Source organism: Physeter macrocephalus, chromosome 4 (assembly GCF_002837175.3).
Source record: "Physeter macrocephalus isolate SW-GA chromosome 4, ASM283717v5, whole genome shotgun sequence".
In the NCBI taxonomy this organism is placed as follows: domain Eukaryota; kingdom Metazoa; phylum Chordata; class Mammalia; order Artiodactyla; family Physeteridae; genus Physeter; species Physeter macrocephalus.
Genome location: NC_041217.1, coordinates 17,223,551 through 17,246,179, shown reverse-complemented (window position 1 = coordinate 17,246,179; position 22,629 = coordinate 17,223,551). Strand labels below are relative to the sequence as shown.

The 22,629-nt window shown below is 39.7% G+C and overlaps 2 protein-coding genes across 6 annotated transcripts in view; both read right to left on the bottom strand.

The window, feature by feature from the left end:
* The window catches only part of TGFB2 (transforming growth factor beta 2), a 91,596-nt gene extending 90,686 nt beyond the window's left edge, over window positions 1–910 (bottom strand). For all 3 annotated transcript variants that reach the window (XM_007126132.4, XM_007126133.4, XM_007126134.4), the window contains exon 1: window positions 4–910. In XM_007126132.4, the coding sequence (XP_007126194.1) occupies window positions 4–349 (346 nt within the window). In that variant the 5' untranslated portion in view covers window positions 350–910. The remainder of the gene's footprint in view (window positions 1–3) is intronic.
* A 16,037-nt stretch (window positions 911–16,947) lies between these two features.
* Window positions 16,948–22,629, bottom strand: part of RRP15 (ribosomal RNA processing 15 homolog) — a 46,605-nt gene continuing 40,923 nt past the window's right edge. For 2 of the 3 annotated variants that reach the window (XM_007126130.4, XM_024130612.3), the window contains one exon: window positions 16,948–17,469. In XM_007126130.4, the coding sequence (XP_007126192.2) occupies window positions 17,326–17,469 (144 nt within the window). In that variant the 3' untranslated portion in view covers window positions 16,948–17,325. The remainder of the gene's footprint in view (window positions 17,470–22,629) is intronic. The other variant, XM_028488340.2, reaches the window with a different exon arrangement.

Here is a 22,629-nt window from a genome sequence, read left to right as displayed (position 1 = left end):
TACTTTCCGAGGGGAAGAAGGGCGGCATGTCTATTTTGTAAACCTCCTTGGCGTAGTACTCCTCGTCGCTCCGCTCGCGCTCGCAGGCGGCCGCCCTCCGGCTCGCCTTCTCCTGGAGCAAGTCCCTTGTGCTGTTGTAGATGGAAATCACCTCCGGGGGGACCTCCTCGGGTTCGGGGTAGTCTTCTGGGGGGCTGGTGAGTTTCAGCTTGCTCAGGATCTGTCCGCGGATCGCCTGGATCCTCTTGCGCATGAACTGGTCCATGTCGAGCGTGCTGCAGGTAGACAGGCTGAGCGCGACCGTGACCAGATGCAGGAGCAGAAAAGCGCTCAGCACACAGTAGTGCATTTTTTTTCTTAAGGTGGAAAAAAATTTTTTTTAAAAAAGTAAAAAAAAGTAAGAAAAATAAAAAGAAACCAACAACTCTCAAAGTACAGATCAGGTAGATTTTTTTTTTTTAATGCGAAACTTTTGCAAACAATCGGGAGTCAATGTCCGAGAGAAAAAGCTATCTTGCTTGAATTCCTTTAAAAAGAAAAGGCAAGTCGTTCCCCAAGTGGAAATATTAATACACGACGGGCAAGGGGGAAGCTTCACTTGGGGGAGTCAGCAAAAGTTTTCTTGGAGCGACGAGATGGGGGGGAAAAAAGGGACGAGTGGCTATTAGGCAGAAATAAATTTAGGAGGAGGAAACGGAGTTCAGTGTGTCAGTTTCGGGTGCGGAGTGGCGGATCCGAACTCGGCTCCTCCGGCCAGAAGGGAAGAGATGAAAAGGTCCCGGGGCTGGCAGCGGGCGCGCCGGCGGGAGGGCCGCGGGCAGCGCTGTCAGGGGGGCGGCCGAGGCCGGCCGGCTGCAATTTATATATTTAAAGAAGGAGCGGCGCGGCCCTGCCTTCCACTACGGCGCTGAGAGCAGGAGCCGCAGCAGCTCCGGAGCGGAGGGGCGCACACGTGTGTGAGTGTGTGTGTGAGTGTGTGTGCGCGCGCGCGCCCGTGTGCGCGCGCTGGGAGTGAGCCCGGCCCGCGGCGGGGAGGCGGGAGCGCTTCGCGCTGCGCCCGGGACTCGGCCGGGTCCGGCGGGGGCCGCGGAGGCCGCGGAGGGAGGCGGCGAGGATCCTGCTCCCGGAGGTGCGCGCGGGGGCCGACACCCCGGCCGGCGCGCCGACCCGCCCGGTCACTCCACGTTGCCGCCGCCGCCGCCGAACGCGTCCGGCCTCCAGCTCCCTCCTCTGCTCCTCCTTCTCCTCTCGCTCCAAACGCCAACCCGGCAACAGACGAGCGGCGGCCGCCGCCGTGGCTTTCGCCCCCCGCGGACCGCAGCGGCAGCGCCGGGACGCGCCGACAGGGGAGTTTTATTCCTAGGGGCTGCGAAGGGGTTCCCTTGGACTCCCACCCTTGCCCGCCCACTTCTGGTTTCTCTCCCGCTTGGGCTTTCTCGCTGAGGGCAGTAGGCACTTGGCAGCCTGCAGCAGATCCTCTCCTTTCTCTTTTCTGCAGCCAGGCAGCCCCTCGGTTTGCCCCCGAATGGCTCCCTAGACCGTTATCCTAGGTTCTCCATCCCTCTCGCCAGGCCTCCTTCACTTGCGCTCTCGCTCTTCCCTGTGTCTCTCTCTCTCTCTGCCTCTCTCTCGGTCCCTCTGTATCTCTCCGGCTGCCTCTGCCTGCCTCTCTCTCTCCCTCTCTCTGGTCGGGAGCTTCTGGAGCTCCCCTCGGAGCGAACCTTCTGCTGCCAGCAGATAACATCACGATCCTGCCTGGGAGGAGAGATTTATAAGTTCTCTCTGAACCACGTGTTTGCCTTCAACAAAGTGACGTGCTAGGATTACAGTCAGAAGTCCTCTCGTTTACTTAGACCACGAGCTCTCCCTGAACCGTTGAGGGGGTGTGGAAATGAGGACGGCTGTGGCGAAGGGAGGGAGGAGGTGGAGTGTGCGCCCTGACAACAGTGATTTATGGTATTTACTTTATATAGTCATTTCGGACCCGTCTGGTGAAGGACATGCGATCAAGCCTCCCATTTTTACTTCGTGCGGCTCGCTCACAGCCTCCCAGTTGGGATCACTTGCTCTAGAATGGAAGTCTTCCCTCCTGTATTGTATACACACACACACACACACACACACACTCACTCACTCACTCACTCTCTCTCTCTCTCTCTCTCTCTCTCTCTCTCATGCAAATGAGCATCAAACAGTTGACTCTGGGCCAGGCCAGCCCTGAGACAGGTCATCCAAGCTCCACCTCCTAGCTTTTTAGTGGCGTCATTTTCTGAGATTTCATAGCACCGTGCTGGTACCTCTATCCTAAAGCTTATTTTATTATGGTTTGTTGTTTACAGCCTAGTTCTGCATTTGACTGTGAACGGCTGAAAAGAGAGCCCTCTCTTTTGCACCTGGAGAATGAATTATATTTATTTTACTGTTTGAATGAATGGCTATCTTCTTAATTTGCTGCCCAAGCCACTTCTTGACATGGCTTTCTCTTCACCTTCTTCCCCAGCTAGACTTTAGCAGTCAACTTCATTCTTTCCACAGCATATATCCAGGAAGCTGGGATTTTAAGTGTTTGATGTTGCTGTTATACACTACTCATAACTTGACATTTTCTATTTCAACCTAGTCCAAATTAGATAAATACAAAAATAATTCATTCTTGCCCCTGTTCACTTTTCCCTTTTTCTTTTCTTTTACCTTTAGTTACCCAAAGTCAACATTTTCATTTCATCATGACGGTAGCCATACCGACTAGACAGTTGATTTAAACTGGAAACTCTGTTGAGTTTTCCCCCAAACTCAAAGCCACTATATCACTCCCTAGTTCAGATGTTCCTTTTAATATAGAAAGATCACAAGGAACTTTCTCTAACTTTTGGAATTTACACTTTCCATGCGTATGGGGCCTATACCATTAGTAAACAGAGGGGTAAATAGTTACAATAACAGTAGCTAACACATATTACACTTAGTAATGTAAGGCAGATCGACAGATGTATATATATGGTCATTTAATCTTCACAACAACATTCTAAAGTAGGTATTATCATCTCTATTTTGCAGATGAGGAGACTGTGGTACAGAGAGGTTAAGTACCTTGTTCAAGACCATAGCAAGAGGCAGAGCTGGATTTTGCAATCAGAATGTACTGTCTATGTTCTTATCCACTACGTATTTCTAAGAAGCACTGGTACCAGAATATGTCTGACAAACAGGGACTGTGTGGTGAAGTTAAGTTTGAGAGATACTGGGTACTCTATTGCCTTCTTACAGATTCACAGTTTCCATCATGTTAAAGGCTCTGAGACTCTTACAGAAAATAAAACTGTTTAAGTCTTTTAACCCAGCATATCCTGAACTCCCGTGAACATGGGATTTTTTCCTATGAAAACATATCAGAAAACTCTGGAATAAAGGAATTGTTCCAACCAACTTCTGAATAATTCTGCAAATTATGTGTAAATCAGCATTAGCACGTTCCTTTCCTGGAGGTCAATTTCAAATTGAAGCAACTTGAAAGCAGTTAGACAACCAGCTACAACTCCAATAGCCAAAGCAAAATATACTCAAGAGGTGCTGCTATGGGGCTAGTAGTTTCACCAAGTTGTCATCCTTTTTGAGTTGAGTTTGAGAACTGCACTAATCTAGCTATACACAAAGGGGAAAAGTGACTGTTCCTACACGTGGGGCAATTATAGGACATAAAGCAGGAGCTACTGAGTGAAGATGTGGCTTTGGAAGGTGGCTGGTTACCTTAGGCACCGTGCTCCGCCAAGGACATAGGCTCAGCCTCCCCTCAAATTAAGGAGACTACCTTCTAGCTATAAACACAAACGTACCTGAGGTTAAGTGGATTCAGATTAGAGTGTGGATAAAGCAGCAAAAGTCCATCTCCATCACTGCTAGGAAAGCAATCTAAGCCATAAATCCTTCTGACAACCCCCTTCCCAACATAAACACACACACTTTTGTCCATGGTATTTAATTTGATGAACACGTACTGCTTTTACAACCCCTCAGACTTCTGGCCTGTTCATAAGAGGCTACTTTTAATTTCCCCCAAAGCCCAGGAAGCAAGGACGGGGAGGGGATGGTAAACTCTTCTGGTGTAGCTGAGCAGAGTGACCTGAGTGTAGCAGGGGAGGAGGCGCCCCTTTCTACCTCTCAGGTGAGCAATCCTTTGAAGATGCAACAGGTAGACTTCAAGAGCCGTCCCCGTGGTTTACCAAAGCCATATGGTAAAAGGGGATTTCACCCACACAGACCATCCTGATTACCTCAAGGAGGCAGGTGAGCATAGTGTAAAAGGGGCAGGTTCCAGACTCAAGTTTTCTTGGGTTCAAATATCCATCGCTTTCTGGCTTTGTGATCCTGGCTAAGTTACTCAGACACTTGTGTTAGTTTCTTCATCTATGAAATGGGCATAACACATAGTACCAACAAGTTAAGGTTACTGTGAGGATTAAATGACACAAGGTACCAAGAGTTTCTGACACAACCTGGCACTTAATATAGGCCCATTAAATGTTAGCGACCACTCTTATATCCGCTCACTTCTTCATTTCTGCCAGCTCTTTCTCCAACGTAAATAGAATGAAAAACCCAGGGAGGATGCTAATTAGAATTTGCTCACGGTTATGCCTCCTAGCAGGTTATGCCTCCTAGCAGTTTCTGTAAGTTCATGCTCATTGTTATTTTAAACATTATGGTATTTTGCCCCTACTAATTGTAGGAAGAAAGGGCAAGAAGATACACCTTTGGTGAATAGAACTCTAAAATGATTATCAAAATCCAGTTAAGTCCAAATTCCAGTTTAACACCCTAAAATGGAATACTTTGTTTTCCAGATCAGTGGGAGAGGGTACAGCTGATTCCACCGCTAGCCCTTCTCTGCTCATTAATGGTATATTCACTTAACTAATGTGCAAGTCCTACCAAGAGCCTAAACAAATGCTTGATATCAAAACAACTTCTCATCCCTGTCCCGGAGTTTTACCCCTAAGGATCAAAGACAAGAGTTGATAATGTAATAGGTCCTTCCTAAGTCTGGTGAAAGAAAAACTTCATTTGTAACAATTTTGAAAGCTTTCCACAATGGTTTCAAGCCTCAAAAACCAGGAGGTGGGGAAAAGAAATATACAGAGCTACTGTAATTGATTACATTTTACTCTCAATAGTTACACTTGATAAAGGCAAAGTAACCCTTTAATGTGAAAATATACCAAAAGCCTTTTAAGTTCTTACTTGTAATTTTATCTTTGATACCACAATTCAAAAACAATGGTTGGTCCATAACACTTTTTGTCTCATGTTCTGTACGCACTTTAATGCAAGTTTCTGCTCTCAGAATAATGAAATGAAAACGTTTAGTGATTTCCACAAGAAAAATCATCCAAATATTGTTTCCATTCTGTATCTATAGGTTTATCCAAGAAAGAAGTGATAAAGGACAAAGGACGGCACACTGGCAGGGAGGAAAAGGCTGAAAGAGAAGATCACAGGTGGTGAAAGATAAAGGGATGAACTCAGGAGACAGGGAACAGGGAAAAGCAGACTTATCAGTAGGTTGTGAGGTTTTAAAGTGATAAACTCCTCACACTTTGATGATACAGTGTGGGAACACTGATCTTACCCTTTGGAATTGCGATTAGTTGATGGATTACTGCTGGTGGCTTTGGGGCCCTTCCACCTCTATATTTTCAGCTCCGTGAGATTTCCAACAGGGGGCAACCTCCGGAGGCCTGGATACTGTCATTGCCTACTGAAATCAGCCAGAGATTCTGGTTTCTTACCCCCGGTGAAATTCAGACACTAAAATAGCACTTGGTGACTGATACAAATAAAGAGCATTTAGTGATTGGTATAAATAAATGAACATTATGGGGACAGCTGTCTTACACGAAAAAATGGAGACACGCTTGATAAAATGCTAATGCTGATAAAAAGAAGCCAGCAGCAGAGTTTTCCTTAGTTTTTAGGGCAGGGTTTGACACTTGCCTTTACAGAATCTCTGCTCCTACTTCACTGACCCCACCAGCCCAGCAGTCCCCAGATACTTCACAAAGCAAGAGACTGGAATTAGGTTGCTGGGGAGAAAGGGAGACAGAGAAGTATGAACAAACTAAAAATTCAAAGATGAGGAAGGAAAAGAAAAGGCAAACGATAAGAGAAAAACATAATGATGTTATAATTAAAATGAGTATGACAACATAAAGTGGAATTTTTATCTTTTCAAGATATATAGTCTTTAAATGAATTTGTCGTCATTTCAGTGGGCTTCATAGATTGTGGAAAATTCTGAATGTGTAAATTTCCATGAGCAAAGTTACCAACCTCTATTTCAAACAACCTTGCCTTTCTGCTGCCTCGATTATCCTGCAATTAAAAAATGAAAATAAAACAAAAACCAACAGGCAATAGCAATGGCAGATAAAAAGAAAACCTGGATGTAGTTTTTTTTAATGTCAGAAGGAAAAACTAGTAAAAACGTATTTTAAAAAAGCAAAGTGTTAAGTATACTTTTAATACGTATTTTAGAAAGCAAAGTTGTATCGGCAGTTATGATTTGTAAAAGTGGAGACTGAGGGCCACAAACTTTTCCTGATGTTTGTTTTAAGTCTTAGAAAAGAAAGTTCTTACATCTAGGGCGACCATATAATTTATCACACAAACCTGAGCACTTTCAAGAGTGAAGAGGATGCTTTTCATCAATACACAGGACACCAGGGGTAAACCAGGACTGTCCCAGACTGTCACCCTAAAATGAAGCCACTTTCCAATCGGAATCTGTAACAATGCATCAATTAACTTTTCACCTTTTCTCAGTTCAGTATGACATATATTGCGTATTTCCAAGCCTTTTTTTTCTTTGCCTATGCTACCGATTCTAATAATCACTATCAGAGCTATAACTGGAAAATACTTGTACGATTTTTAGCATTTATATAAACATGGACCACCCCCAAAATGAAGTTCCTGAGAGGTGCCTGGTCAAGATTCTTCTGGGCTCCATGAAAGCCCATCCCCCACACAGACAGGAAGAAGAGGATGAAGATGAAAATGGGGATTAACAAGTATTTCATGTATTCTGGGTACAGCCAAATTCATTTTTAAATTTTGGAAAGTGAACAATAGATAAAAGAATCTGAAAGGTAAAAATAAAGTGTCCTCTTCCCGTTTTAGTGTACAGAAAGAACAGAATGTTTCCGTCATTTGCTGCTTCCAGGTCACCTAATACTGACTTTTACATGTTGATCTTTCCTGTTTAGTAAACAGTGAAGGCTGCAACAAAACCAGGGACACCTGGGAAGTTAACCTCACCTACAGTTCTGGTTTCTTTTTAGACTATTTGTTATCTCTATGTGTCTTTTCAAGTACAAAGGCAGTATCTTTACAGTCAATATCAAATGGCAAGCTGTTTACCATAAACCACAGAAATAAATCCATAAATGGGCGTGTGCTATGACCCAAAGAGACTTCAGCAATACACAGAAATGATTTTGGCTACCTGGTTATTAGAGATAAACTTTTGTTTTTTAAGAGGTCTTCGTTAATTAAGTTACTTAAGGTCACTAGAACAGACTGTTGCAAGGTCAATGTGGTTATTTGACCAGTTATAACGGTTAAATGGAATCGATACCCCGGTTGTGCTGATTGTTCAGAAACTAGTCCCTCGCCTGGTGTGAGGGCTGAAGGGGTATCGTTTAATTCAATGATAGCCTAAATCGTGCCACCTAGAGGAGAAAAGTGGTATGTCCTACAGCTTCCTATTTGGAGAAAACTAACACACTCAATTTCCCTGGGTATTTTCATCACGGCCTATTAAAACAATGATACAACGTCATCTGGCTGTAAATTTTTTTAAACTGTAATTAACTTTCACCTCAAGAATATTTTCCATTGACTTTTTTTTTTCCCCAGAGGAAAAATAAAGCGTTAGTTACTTGTTATCTCCTAGCCAATAACATTCTAAACTAAAATCTAGTCTTCATTTTTACAAAGCATAATTTGAATATCTAAATTCTTAATAGCAAAAAGGTCAGCACTTACACTTTTATGAGCCATCTAATGTCATTAAGTAACAACCAGAGCTATGGGCAATATATTGTATCTTAGTATAAAAGGAGCCAGTCGTGTTCCAATAGACAAAACTATTGGACACTACTCCAGTACTTAGTAGTAGTTCCATTTCTGCGTCATCAAGATAATTAAATAGCAAAGTTTTAATTATCAGACATACTCAAACAAGATCTATAATACATTCTCCAATAGTACACTGTACAATAAACTGACAGTAGCAACCAAAATAAAGCCTGAGCTGACAAGCTACCTTTAAATTGCTAGTGCCAGGAAAATGTTCACCTTTTGATACGTGCCGTCTTCCCCCACCTTCCACTGGCCATAGCTTCGTGTCATGAGTAAATGAGACTAAAAAATGTAATATGCCTATTTATTTTTCCCAGAGCAAAGTGCAATTTCTAGAATCTCATTTTCTCTAAGACCTTAATAATTTCTAGAATGTCATTTTCTATACAACATTAGTACCATCTACAATGTGAGGAATCACTGTTGTGTTTAACAGCTCTATGACTGGAGCTTGGACTCAACTGTATTAATAACTGTGAACTTGGGCAAGTTATTGAAGCTATTGCCTGTTTCCTCAACTATATGTTGGGGACAATAACAGCACCTACTTCACAGGGTCATAGGAAGACTGACTGGATGAGTTAAGGGCATTATAAACTGTTAAACACTATCTGGCACACAATAACTACTGTATAAATGTTTGCTGTTCTTATGACTTGCTCTGGTCCAACTTATACTTGACTGGTTGATGGGCCGACCTTCATGCAGTCATCAATTGCACCTCTCCATGTCAACCCCTTGGAGTGTTCTATTAAGACAGTATTTAGAGTTTTGGTTCTGGAACAGCTGAAGTAGACAGTAAATATATTTTAATTTCTCATTAAAGGTCAGGATCTTGGTAATCAGTGTGAACTCGACTTTTCAGGCCGTCAAAAATTATTCTCTTAAAAAAAGAATGTATTATGTTCTTCTATTCATCTAATGAATTTTTGGCGTTTGAAAATTTTACTTATGCTATCCATAATTTTTTAATCTTACATTTTCAGTCTACATGCAATTCTTGACACGCGATTTCACCAGTCTTCACGCCATCATGTTAAACGGTAGCACAAAAGTGGAAGTACCACAGTTGACGTCTGTGTGTGTCCTCAAGTCACTGAACTTGTAGGTGGTCTAGAATTTGCTGTTATTAAAAATAATGCTATTATACTGTTCACACAGCATTTTCTGTAATTAGGATCTCTTCCTGAGGAGGGTTTCTAGAAGTAGAATTACTGGGTGAACACAAATTTTACTATCTGCCAGACTTTAAACTTTTGTGGGAGGAACTCATTATCTAGAAGAGGAACGTTTATGATTACAGAGATCAGAAATGAATAACAAATCTACATGCACAGCATCTAAACCTCCAAATACATAATACTGTTTCCTGAGACCCTCCCTACTACACAGCAGGCACCGTGCTAGACAGACGCCATGCACGCATTATTCCAATCCCTCCAAATATACACAAACATATCCCTGCGCATGAGGTACATGCTAGCCTTAAAAAGTTCCAAGACGTTTTTGCAACGACACATGGCTTAACGTGAGTCCAAACTGAACTCTGAACTCAGTTCTGATTCCAAAATTTTGCCTTCTGTCACCTAACAACGAATACTGATATTTCTAAAAATACTCCATGTAAATATAACTTCATTTATCATTAAAAAGTGTACTTGGGAGTCCTCATAAGGATCAAAATATGGCAGCTGTGTCATGCAATAGATATTCCTATCATTCCTACCATTTGTAGAGAAGGATAATGTCACCTTGAACCTTTTGGACTCTGAGCTTTTACTATTTATAATACACTTTAGAGATCCCAGTGTTATTGTACGAAGACAAATATTATGTAGAAACAGCCCTGATGTTGTGCTTGGTACTACTCAGTATTTCAGGGTAACTGCTGTGTCTGGCTGCCTGGCTGATGTTTTGAGAGCTGATGTCAATCCCTTGTTTACGTCCATCCCACGGGAGGAGATCCATTTTTACCGAAGACTGAAGTCTGGCTCTGCGAGCACGCAGAGGCAACTGTCTGGAAGCCTCAGGGTGATTCAACAGCTGCAAGGCCACCCACGCAAAGGACACGGCTCTCAGCTGTCTCTCCATTCAGAGCCCCGGTTGGTCTCGACCCCATACAAATTTGGTGTTGCTGCTTTGATGTTTATGAACCGATTGCATTAAAGATGCGGGGTAATGATTCTGGGGTTAGAGAAACTGTTCTTTATACAAATGTGGTTTCACACCTCATCATTTTAAACTGGCTGTACTCATAACGCTCATGGTGCTCTTTGTTTTCCGGGTTTTTTTGCCCAAATCTGCAACCTCCATTTGCTCTGGCAGGATGTCGAGTGTGTGCTGGGATAGATCGGAGCTGCTAGATACCTCGGGAGCCCTGCCACTCAAGGTGCTTCCTCAGGAAACCTCCTCAACAAGGAGGCTCCCGACAGAAGTCCCCAGCGCTGGCATTCACTGGCTTAGATGGCACCTGCTGTCTGCTGCTCTGACAGTTCTCAGCATGTCCCTTTCGTGCATCACAAACCTACTGTTTCACAGCACAGCACTGAGACTTAAAGTTTAGTGTGTTCATTCTGAAAGCTGCAGGTGCTACTACTAAAAAAGCAAATGCTGTGTGTCATACACAGTGGCCGAACATGTAAGGACAATAGTTATACCTCAGGAAATCATTATAAAGCAACTTAATATAGCTTTTTAAAAATACAAATAGTGAAAAAGACATCAACCATAATTTAGTCAATAAAAATCACACCAGTGTCTGTATATACTTAAATTGTGTCAGTAAATGTTTATGGAACAATTCAAGATAGACTTATGATTCCAAAATTTACTGATATTTTATTAGGACTAAATATATGCTCTGTGACTTTATCCTCTTCTTAGGGAGACAGACCACCACTAGCCATGTGCAGCTTTTAAAACTTGAAGTAATTAAGTAAAATGAAAAATCCAGCTTCTTTGTATCCCTAGCCACACTGGAGATGCTCCACAGCCACCTGGGCTACCATATTGGACAGCGGAGATATATTTCCATCATCACAGAAAGTCCTACTGGACAGTAGTGATGCAGAGACTAAAATCATAAGGAATCAGGCCCACTTCTCTAACATATACCCTTGTTTAACTACTCGAATGAAAACCCAAGAGCATTTGACAGAAAGCTAAATATATACTCTTGCTATGGTGGAGGGGTGGGTGAATGAGGTGAGCAGTGTTGGACCAGATGTTGCCAACAAAGCAAAATGAAACATACTTTGTAACTCTGTCTCTGAGGACAACTCTTCTGAATACAAAAGTTTCATCACACACCTAGATAAATAGCCCTGACTCATAACTCCCTGAAAGTATGCTCAGTAGACCAGATGAAAAATATTAATGTGGTTCTAAGCTAGAAAACATCCTTTAGAGAAATCTAAAATTGTTTAAGAATTGTTGGACAATATCTTCAAACTACAAAATTCTGATTAGATTTATTACAACTCTTAGTATTTTGTTAACCATCAATCACTACTCTAAATGTCCTGTCACCTATCTCAGACACCATTTTACTTCCAAATCTGTTCATTGGTCCCTCCTGATTGATATATTTAATCAAGTTCTGAAAAGCTCACACAGAGAAAAAATTTACCAGGAGGCCTACCTTTGCTGCAATAGTCAGTAAGATTCATCTATCCAGCTGGCCAAAATTCAGACTCCTGCTTTCTTGGGGAAGGAATGAGAGAGCTTTTTGCAGGCATGGAGGAGTTCTCTCTCCTTTTTCCAAAATTTGTTCTAACTGCCAATTCACCTCAAATAGTCTTCGTACTCGTAATACCTGCAGGGCTCAACAGACTCACTACCTATCACAGATATACCAAGCGGAGACAAACATCAGTCATGTTGATCCTAATAGATAAATTTAAGGAAGGAGCAGTATGAACTCTGCTTCCTTCAACTGAAAACCGTTTCCAAGTAAAAATGAACTTAACATCGACAGAGTACTGACAAATTAACCGCTTCCCACCCCTAGACAAGCTTCATTATTCTAGGACTCCTATTACTGTACAATTACTGTACAATTCTGTTACAATAGTGTTTTAAATTCCACTATAATAGTTTTTTAACAGGTTATCTTTTAACAAACATTCCAAATTGCCACACAATCCAAATCATACAGTGGGCATGTACTGCAGGAAGTCGACTTTAAAAAGGAACAGGAGGGCTTCCCTGGTGGCGCAGTGGTTGAGAATCCGCCTGTCGATGCAGGGCACACGGGTTCGTGCCCCGGTCCGGGAAGATCCCACATGCCGCAGAGCGGCTGGGCCCGTGAGCCAGGGCCGCTGAGCCTGCGCGTCCGGAGCCTGTGCTCCGCAATGGGAGAGGCCACAACACTGAGAGGCCCGCGTACCGCAAAAAATAAATAAATAAAATAAATAAATAAATAAATAAATAAATAAATAAATAAAAAGGAACAGGAGGTTTGACTTTCTGATTTCTTACAGGAGTAAAATTACCTCTTATTTTGCCATAAACAATTATCACTCAAATGATTCTAGTACAGTTCCTGGAACAGGTGCTCAATTAATGCCAGATAAATGCTTCACTTAACTTTCTAATTCTAGTAGGAAATCTAAGTCAAGACTCAATGGTAGGGCTTCCCTGGCGGCGCAGTAGTTAAGAATCTGCCTGCCAATGCAGGGGACACGGGTTCAAGCCCTGGTCCGGGAAGATCCCACATACCGTGGAGCAACTAAGCCCGTGGGTCACAACTACTGAGCCTGCACTCTAGGGCCCACGTGCCACAACTACTGAAGCCCACGCGCCTAGAGCCCGTGCTCCGCAACAAGAGAAGCCATGACAATGAGAAGCCCGCGCACCACAACGAGTAGCCCCGCTCGCCGCAACTAGAGAGCCCGCGCACAGCAACGAAGACCCAACGCAGCCAAAAATAAAAAAACAAACAAATAAATAATTTATTTTAAAAAAAGAATCAATGGTAGCTAAAGTTATTTCACATCCAAGTTAAAAATGTACCATTTGCTATTTTATGCATTGCTGTGGACTGAATTTTTGATCCCCTGCCTCCCACAATTCATATACAGAAGCTCTATTCCTAATATGATAGCTCTATTCCTAATATGATAATATTGGAGGTGGAGCCCTTTAGGAGGTAATCAGGTCATGAGGCCCTTATAAAAGAGACACTGAGAAAGACGATCTCTCTCTCCCTCAAGCAGACACAGCAAGAAGTCAGTTGTCTACAAACCAGGAGGAGGGTGCTCATCAGACATCAAATCTGCCAGCACCTTGATCTTGGACTTCCCAGCCTCCAGAACCATGAAAATAAATGTTTGTTGTTTTTCCCACCCAGTCTATGGTATCTGGTATAATGTCCCGGACTAAGACAGACAGACAGACAGACACACACACACACACACACACACGCGTGCACACTTCCTTAAGAAATTATAAATGTTAAAAAGTATCTACTGGTTTTTCAAATGTATGTTTTAAAAGTGAAATTCACGTGGCACAAATATATCACTATACTAAGTGCAATAATGGTACTCTGTGATCACTAAAAAAACAAAAAATAAAACTTCCATACCATTTCACTTATGACTCTTTTATATTATATAATTTTATATTAATATAATTTTATATATATTAAAATTAATATAATTAATATAATTTTATATTAATAAACATCTATAATAACATAAAATAAGTAAATCCGTATAGGGAAGAAACAAGTTATCCAAGTTATCAACTTACTTATTTGACCTCCTCCTATCTCTTCTAAATATTTATGCTCTATGATGAGTCCTTTATAGGCATTCTCTCAGGCCTTACAATTCCTTACAAGGTCCTCAGTTTGTCCATGTTTCTGTTCACACTTAAACCTTAGGATTTCTCTGCTGTTATAAGTTAACTGGGACATCTTTAGGTGTCTAGAAACTGCAATTAAATGGCTTTATGGTTAAGTACTGTATTTACATGTCCTAAAGACCAGCACAGGAGGAAGGATAAGTTTCGTTGGCAGCCACTGAATATTAAGTATGTTCATATGTGCAAAACACAGTGACTGAAAAGCCTTAAGAGGGTTTCCAAAATTTAAACATTCCCTTTCACCCACTTATTCATATTATAAAAGACAAAATATTTTAAAGGATTGGACTTACCCTCAAATAAATCTTCCAGAACTTCCTATGAAGTCATTTCAGGTTCTAAGTACTGAAAGCGAGCCTTTGAATTAGTCCATCCAAAGCATTTCCAAGATATATTTTTCAATGAGTAGAATAATACTTAATCTATGTAGAAGTCTAGGTAACTTGAAAATAAATTCAGTATTCTAAGTTAAAGTACTAAACTACTGTAATGATTCTAAGTTATTGTCGGTCTATAACAGGTATTAATTTTGTGAGATTTCAACGCCTAAAAGCAAAAAATAAGCAATACTAAACTATGCTAATACTGTGAACATTCACCCTAGCCATCTGAATATCCAGACAGGGGAATAAGATAATACCTAGGTACTGGTTACCTGGTTACTATTTTCCACTGTTCTTTTTAAACAAACAAAAATAAAATCTTTTTATTACTCTATTACCCTAAATAGTTACCAAAAATAAAATCCAAATATTCTTCTATTTAGATACCTACGGGGGGGAGGGGTATAGTAATGCTGTTCTTTCTCTTTTCCCTCCTTAAAGAACTCAAAGACAATATCAGAAGTTAGGTGCAGAATTATTTATCTGATTGATGTCAGAATTTAAATGTTGTAGGGGGACATTCCAGGTGGCGCAGTGGTTAAGAATCCGCCTGCCAATGCAGGGGACAAAGGTTCAAGCCCTGGTCTGGGAAGATCCCACATGCCACAGAACAACTAAGCCCGTGCGCCACAACTACTGAGCCTGTGCTCTAGAGTCCACAAGCCGCCTACTACTGATGCCTGCACGCCTAGAGCCCGTGCTCCGCAAGAAGAGAAGCCACTGCAATGAGAAGCCCGCGCACCACAACAAAGAGTAGCCCCCGCTCGCCACAACTAGAGAAAGCCCAACGCAGCAACGAAGACCCAACGCGGCAACGAAGACCCAACGCAGCCAAAAATAAATAAATAAATAAATAAATAAATTTTAAAAATAAATAAACAAATGTTGTAGGTAAAATATTTAGGGTAGAGATGACAGAGCTAGATTATTTAAAACATCCATCTAAAGATACAGAGTTTTTTAAATAATATGCTCATCCTTAGATTCATATATGGTGGTATTTTGCTTAAATATTTGATCGCCAATATGCAGAAATATTAATACATATAAAACATCCTATCTTTATGATAAAAATTATTTCATGTGATTTACATATGCTTTACACCTTCTAACATAAATGATACATTTTTTTTTCTTATAGCAGCAACTCCATTTTATTTTGGAATAAAATGATTTCTGAAAGAAGAAAATCTGCCAATATTCTCTTCCTTCCTTTCAGTTTGAAAATCTTGCTCAATTTTTCTAAATTAAACTAAGGACTATACGATGAGTTTATGTTAAAAAACAACTTTTTTACTAAACAAGAAGTTATTTACCCATTTCTATCACCTGATGTCCTATTCAGAAGAATTTCTGCAAAGCTTTAATATGATTCAGAAACAGATTAATAGCAAAAAAAAAAGTAAAATCTTTAATTCTGAGAAGATAAAAGTATTTAGGTGCTGCAAATTTGTTTTTCAAAATTATCTACGTGTGAGGTTGTACTGAATATTTATCTGTGTTAAGTTATATAGAGAGGTTTAGCATGCTCATGTTACCACTGAGGACTAGTTGTTCACATTTACTTACTTTACACTGACAAAAGAGCGGTTCTATAATTTAAGAAGACACTAAATTTCAAAAGTTTGGATACATACAAAAATGTACTTTGAGCTCTGCTGGTTTAATCATTTGATATCTTAGATGTATACCTTCCTTTAGGATAACAAATACCAGGCCATGGACTAATTTAACTTTGGTTACATAATACTTGTAACACTCAAATGGGTTTGCAAATATAAACGTCTCTGCTCTAGCATAGTTTTGAGGGGAGGATTATCCTTCGATATATAACAGATGCAAGCATGTGCAATTTGGTAGTAGGAGGGAACTATTTTTACTATGGAAAGATGGAGTAAGGGATGGACTCTTTTAAAAAAGAACAGATCACTTTTATTAAATAATTCCCCTACAAAGTTTGCATCTTAGGCCCAATTTCACAGAAATTTTAGAATATTAAATAGCCCTGCTTTCTCTTCTCTTTTTGTTTAACACCTAGATTCTGAAAGTCATCCAATTTAATAATCTTTAAGACAACTATAAGGAATCAAGTCTCAAATCAGATGCAGTATCTGATGCAGACTATCTGTTGTCTAACTACCATTTCACTGGTCAGCCAGTCCATAAAAAAAGAATTTAAGCTAACTCAAATATTTAGGGAAAATAAGAGAAACTAGAACATGTCAAATATGCTTCCTAAGAAATTATGCCTCATTAAATAAGTTAAATATGAGAATTTCCACCTCAGTAAATCTCTCATACAAAAATAACCTAACACGTAAAATAAATCTAAGCCATTATTTATATATATTACTTAGCATATAAAAGGAAATAATATAAAAGTAGAAATTTGATGTTTCTTAAATCATAACTGCCAGTGTCTAAAAATAAAATCATCACCCCAAATCACAAATGCTAGAATTTAAAGATTTTGCTACATAGGTTTTCTCAATAGCTCACCAAAAAAAAAAAATACCAACCCTTCCCCACAAAAAATATACATATATAGGTCTGTAAGTTAGAGGCTGAAAAATATTAACTTCAAAGAGTTCATTTTAATTATGAATTGATATTGCATTTCTACAACCCTTGGTGATACTTAAATAAAACACCAATATCCAAAAGCAATAGGTAAACCTATAATGAACTTGGCAAAATGCATATCTCAAGTCGAAATATTTCTTTCTACAAACGTTCTAAAGAACAATGCTTAAAATTATGCAAGGTTTGAAATATCATTTTAACCAAGTTTACATGAAAAAGAGAAACACCAAAGTTGATAATAGTGAAAGTCTTCTGGTTCTCTTACAAATGGTATCTTTATAATTCCCCAACTTTCAGATCATGAGTATTTTTCTAGGAAAAATAAAATGGAAACTGTGTTTCTTATATAGCTTTATATGTCAGAGTCACTTCCAGACCCCTGTCTGTTGTCATCTGGTCCATCACTTTCTTTGTCCCAGTCTTTCATGGATGCTCCCATCATGAAATTATCACGTAGGATAGACCATCCTGGGCCCTCTTCTGACTTTGCTTCAGTCTGTGGAAAATTATACAATCAAAATATTCAGAAGTCAATTTCATCATAAGGAAATTTTAAAATTCCAAGCTATAAAACAAACCTGTCAACACTTTTACAATAGGAGTGAAATCAAGACAAATTATAGACTATGTATACACTATGATCATATATGCACAAATATGTAGTACTATGTTAAAATATTTCAGCCTTATTAAAGAACCATGGAGCAGAATTAAACTTTTTTTTTTTTTTTTTTGCAGTGGGGGGTATAATAGAGTAAAATCTAGGTTTGGTATCAATTTTTAAAATCTTCTGACAATCAAAACAGACTTACAAAATATCATTTAACATTCAGTGATAACTTATTAGAAAATGTTCGGCAAATTATTTTAACACAGAGAAATTTAACAAAGGTTTTTAACCCAAAATAAATTAAAGGCGAGAAAAATGAAACTAACCTGATACTGTGCTAGGTTTTAATAGATGCTATCTCATTTAACATTTGATAAAAATTTGAAGCAAATGTTATTTAGGTTATGATCTCACTGCCTGTCCAAATCATGGACTCAAAAGACTAATCACATGCTAAAACCATAAACACCTGAAACAGGCAATAAACATAATAGGTAGTCAATTCATTTTGTTTATTCATAGGATTTATATAAAACTATGTAAGAGAGGCTAAGAATTACAGCCTTTTATTTCATGCTGCAACAGTACCACCTTGTGGCATTAATTAAGTAATGCAGGATGCTGAACTCTAAACTGGTTTCTTTCCTTCATTCCACAAATATTTACTGAGAACTGCATATCAAATACCTTTCTTAGTGTTAGAAACAGAGTGATGAACAAAACGAAGTCCCTGTCTTCATGGAGCTAACAGTCTGTGCTTTTCTACTTATGCCATTCACAGAAATACACAATGTGGGAAAAATCTCTCTAGATATACGAGAACCCATTTGGTTAGAAAATACTGTTACCTTATGGGAGCCATTAATCATATAAAAAGCAATTATTAAGGGAAAAGATGTTAAAGACATTTACTGGGTTAAGAGATTACTTATCTAATTCTGCTGAAGCTATCTTTTATTTTAAAAACTATAGCCCTGAAACAGTCATACCATTTAAAAAGAAAAAAAAAAAAGGACACTTTTACAAACAGGAAAAATCTCCTATTGGCTTACTCCTCAGGACTTGTCCCTCAGTAGAACCCAAAGACTGGACAGCATATAAATGTGAGCAAAGATTTCAGAAATGACTTAGTGAATCAAACAGTGCACTTTGTACTATAATTTAACCAGCATAAAGAAACAAAAACATCTGTGCTAGGTTAAACCCAATAGTAAAACAGTTCCAATGCTTTTCACGCCGCACTGATAGAGAGTAATGAAGTAGAAAGGCAATTTATAACACTGCTCACGGAGGATGCTAACACCTCCCCATCCCCCATCTCTACAGTGTCAAACCTACATTCCTAAAAACGATTTTTGCTTCTGTCAGATTAAATTACCTAACTGGATAAAAGGTCATTTTCCCTGATTCAGCTGAAGATTTCTTTGCCAATCTCCTCACCTTACTTAAGTAAGAGAGAGTTGCTCCCAATGAACAGAGATCCACTTAGAACCAATAACTGTAACACTTCTCCTGCCAAACTAATTATTCAAAGTTTTCAATTAAATTCTAAAAAGTGTATGCTTCCTGGTATAGGCATACACAAATTGCTAACTAGTAAAGAGAGCTTGACATTAATGTTTGTGTTTACATGTGGGTATGCACAACCTTAATGGTAAGGCTCCATGTTTAAATAACTACACCCAACATGCTACGAACACGTTACCGACCCAGAGCAGGCAGACCCCAGGTGACCGACCTCAATGCAGACCTGCTTCTACATGAGAGCTCACCCTGACAGCCAACTTCTGCCGCATCACAGAGTTGCAGGCACCGCAAGAAAGGAGGGAAGGAAGAAGGGGAGACGAGGACAAAATCTTAAACAGGCAGTTCAGAAAGAAAGACAGGAATGTAACAGTGGACCAAAGGAAAGGATTCATTAATTAAAATGGTGAGACCTACTGTCTTGATCAAGACGATCAAGTAAACGTACGTTTTAGGCAAAGAAGAGCAATCATAGCATAAATTCAAAGCTCTTCTCAATTGTCCAACTTGAAGAGAATGAAGTAAAGCTTTACTGGGGGTCTTGGTGGTGGCTCTCTGGTTCTCATGCGCTCATACAGTCTGCTTCAGTCAGACTCCAAGTGTGGCCCTCACACCAGCATCAGCATCACTTGTTGGGAATTCACAATCTCAGGCCCATAAATACAGAAACATTAAAACAAAACACCCCCAAACTTGGGCCCTGCTCCGGACCTACTGAATCAGGAACTCTGCTTTAATCTGTTTTATTAATAAGCCAACCTGCTTTTGATGCTCACTAAAGCCTGAGAGCCGCCAAATAAAAGGGCAGATACTTCCTAGTTTTCTTTCACTGCTCTAAGACTAAGTACACTTTACAGCTGACAGAGAAAAGATTTCAGATTTTGGAATCCAATGTCAGACACAGCACTGGATGCTTGACAGACCGCCATCATTCAAGCTACATTGCAGTGGCATTTTTATACCACAAAACAACAATATGGAGAAGAAAACCGACAACATAAAATTTAGTACTAACAAGTGTAGGTTAATATAGTTTAAAAACAGGTATTCTCTATAGTATCTCTCAAGATGGCAGCTCAAGATAAAATACATCTCTCCAGATGACCCTTTAACTTCTAATGCCTCCACATGCTGAAGAAATATGCCGCAAGAAAAAAGGCAGGGGATCCGTGTTAAGGTGGCTGTTTGAACATAAACAACTAGTCCTGCTCAACTGCACAGCTTAAGCAACAACGGAAAAGTGACTGTTGTTTTAAAGACAATCCACAAGGACAAGATCCAAAGAGAAAAAACAGCAACAAAATTTTAGAAGGTGGAAGCAGACGGACTGGAAGAAACTGCCTTGGCAAAGCCAAGGAAGGTGAATCCTACAACTGCAACTGTCAGGCTGACAGCTAACCCAATTCACGCTGCAGAATGTTCAGGGGGAAAAAACCAAAACCTAGAAACGGGCAGTTTGGGGTACTTCTGGAAGTGAGGGTAGGAACAGAGGAACCAAAATAAAGAGAATTGGGTGAAAGTTATCTTAAGAAACAATTAGGTCTCTAGATCCGCTCCCCACTCCACACTCCCCTGGCAGAACACCTGAGGTTTAACCCCTGGAGAGGTTATGAGCTAGCACAGATGAAGGCACAGGTGCAATGCTGGTCAGCAGATCTTTTTTCTCCAGGCAGGAGATCAGGAATACTCTAGAAATCTGCCCAGTTAATAATAAATAACCCACCGAGAGAAGCCTACATTAAAGCTCACGTTAGGTGGACAATATCCACATACTCAGAGTTTCTAGTAACCTTTTTAGGATTATTTGTTCTAGTCATGAACAGACAACTAAGGTTTTATCAGAAAGAAGACAGAGAATAACAGAAACAAACACAAACATTTAAAAAGCAACTTGCTTGGGAGATTGGATTGACATATATACACTAATATGTATAAAATAGATAACAAGTAAGAACCTGCTGTATAAAAATAAATAAAATAAAATTCAATAAATAAATGAAAAATAAAAAGCAACTTTTTATTTATTATAAATAAATAAAATTTATTTATTATATTTAAAGGAAAAAGAAACTATTCAGGCAGATAGCAGAAGCAAGAAGAACTACAATCCTGCAGCCTGTGGAACAAAAACCACATACACAGAAAGACAGACAACATGAAAAGGCAGAGGGCTATGTACCAGATGAAGGAACAAGATAAAACCCCAGAAAAACAACTAAATGAATGAAGTGCAGATAGGCAACCTTCCAGAAAAAGAATTCAGAATAATGATAATGAAGATGATCCAGGACCTCAGAAAAAGAATGGAGGCAAAGATCAAGAAGATGCAAGAAATGTTTAACAAAGACCTAGAAGAATTAAAGAACAAACAGAGATGAACAGTACAATAACTGAAATGAAAAACACACTAGAAGGAATCAACAGCAGAATAACTGAGGCAGAAGAACAGATAAGTGACTCGGAAGACATAATGGTGGAATTCACTGCTGCGGAACCGAATAAAAGAATGAAAAGAATTGAAGACAGCCTAAGAGACCTCTGGGACAACATTAAATGCAACAACATTCGCATTGCAGGGGTCCCAGAAGGAGAAGAGAGAGAGAAAGGACCAGAGAAAATATCTGAAGAGATATTTCCCTAACATGGGAAAGGAAATAGCCAGCCAAGTCCAGGAAGCAATGCTAAAGGAACTTCTCTAAGTGGGAAACACAAGAGAAGAAAAGGACCTACAAAAACAAACCCAAAGCAATTGAGAAAACGGTAATAGGGGCATACATATCGATAATTACCTTAAACATGAATGGATTAAATGCTCCAACCAAAAGACACAGGCTCGCTGAATGGATACAAAAACAAGACCCATATATATGCTGTCTATGACAGACCCACTTCAGACCTAGGGACACATACAGACTGAAAGTGAGGGGATGGAAAAAGGTATTCTATGCAAACGGAAATCAAAAGAAAGCTATAGTAGCAATACTCATACCAGATAAAACAGACTTTAAAATAAAGAATATTACAAGAGACAAGGAAAGGACACTACATAATGATCAAGGGATCAATCCAAGAAGACATACAATTATACATATATATGCACCCAACACAGGAGCACCTCAATACATAAGGCAACTGCTAACAGCTATAAAAGAGGAAACTGACAGTAACACAGTAATAGTGGGGGATTTTAACACCTCACTTACACCAATGGACAGATCATCCAAATAGAAAATTAATAAGGAAACACAAGCTTTAAATGACACCACAGACCAGATAGATTTAATTGATATTTATAGGATATTCCATCCAAAAACAGCAGATTACACTTTCTTCTCAAGTGCATATGGAACATTCTCCAGGATAGATCACATCTTGGGTCACAAATCAAGCCTCAGTAAATTTAAGAAAATTGAAATCATATCAAGCATCTTTTCTGACCACAATGCTATGAGATTAGAAATCAATTACAGGGAAAAAAAACGTAAAAAACACAAACACATGGAGGCTAAACAATACGTTACT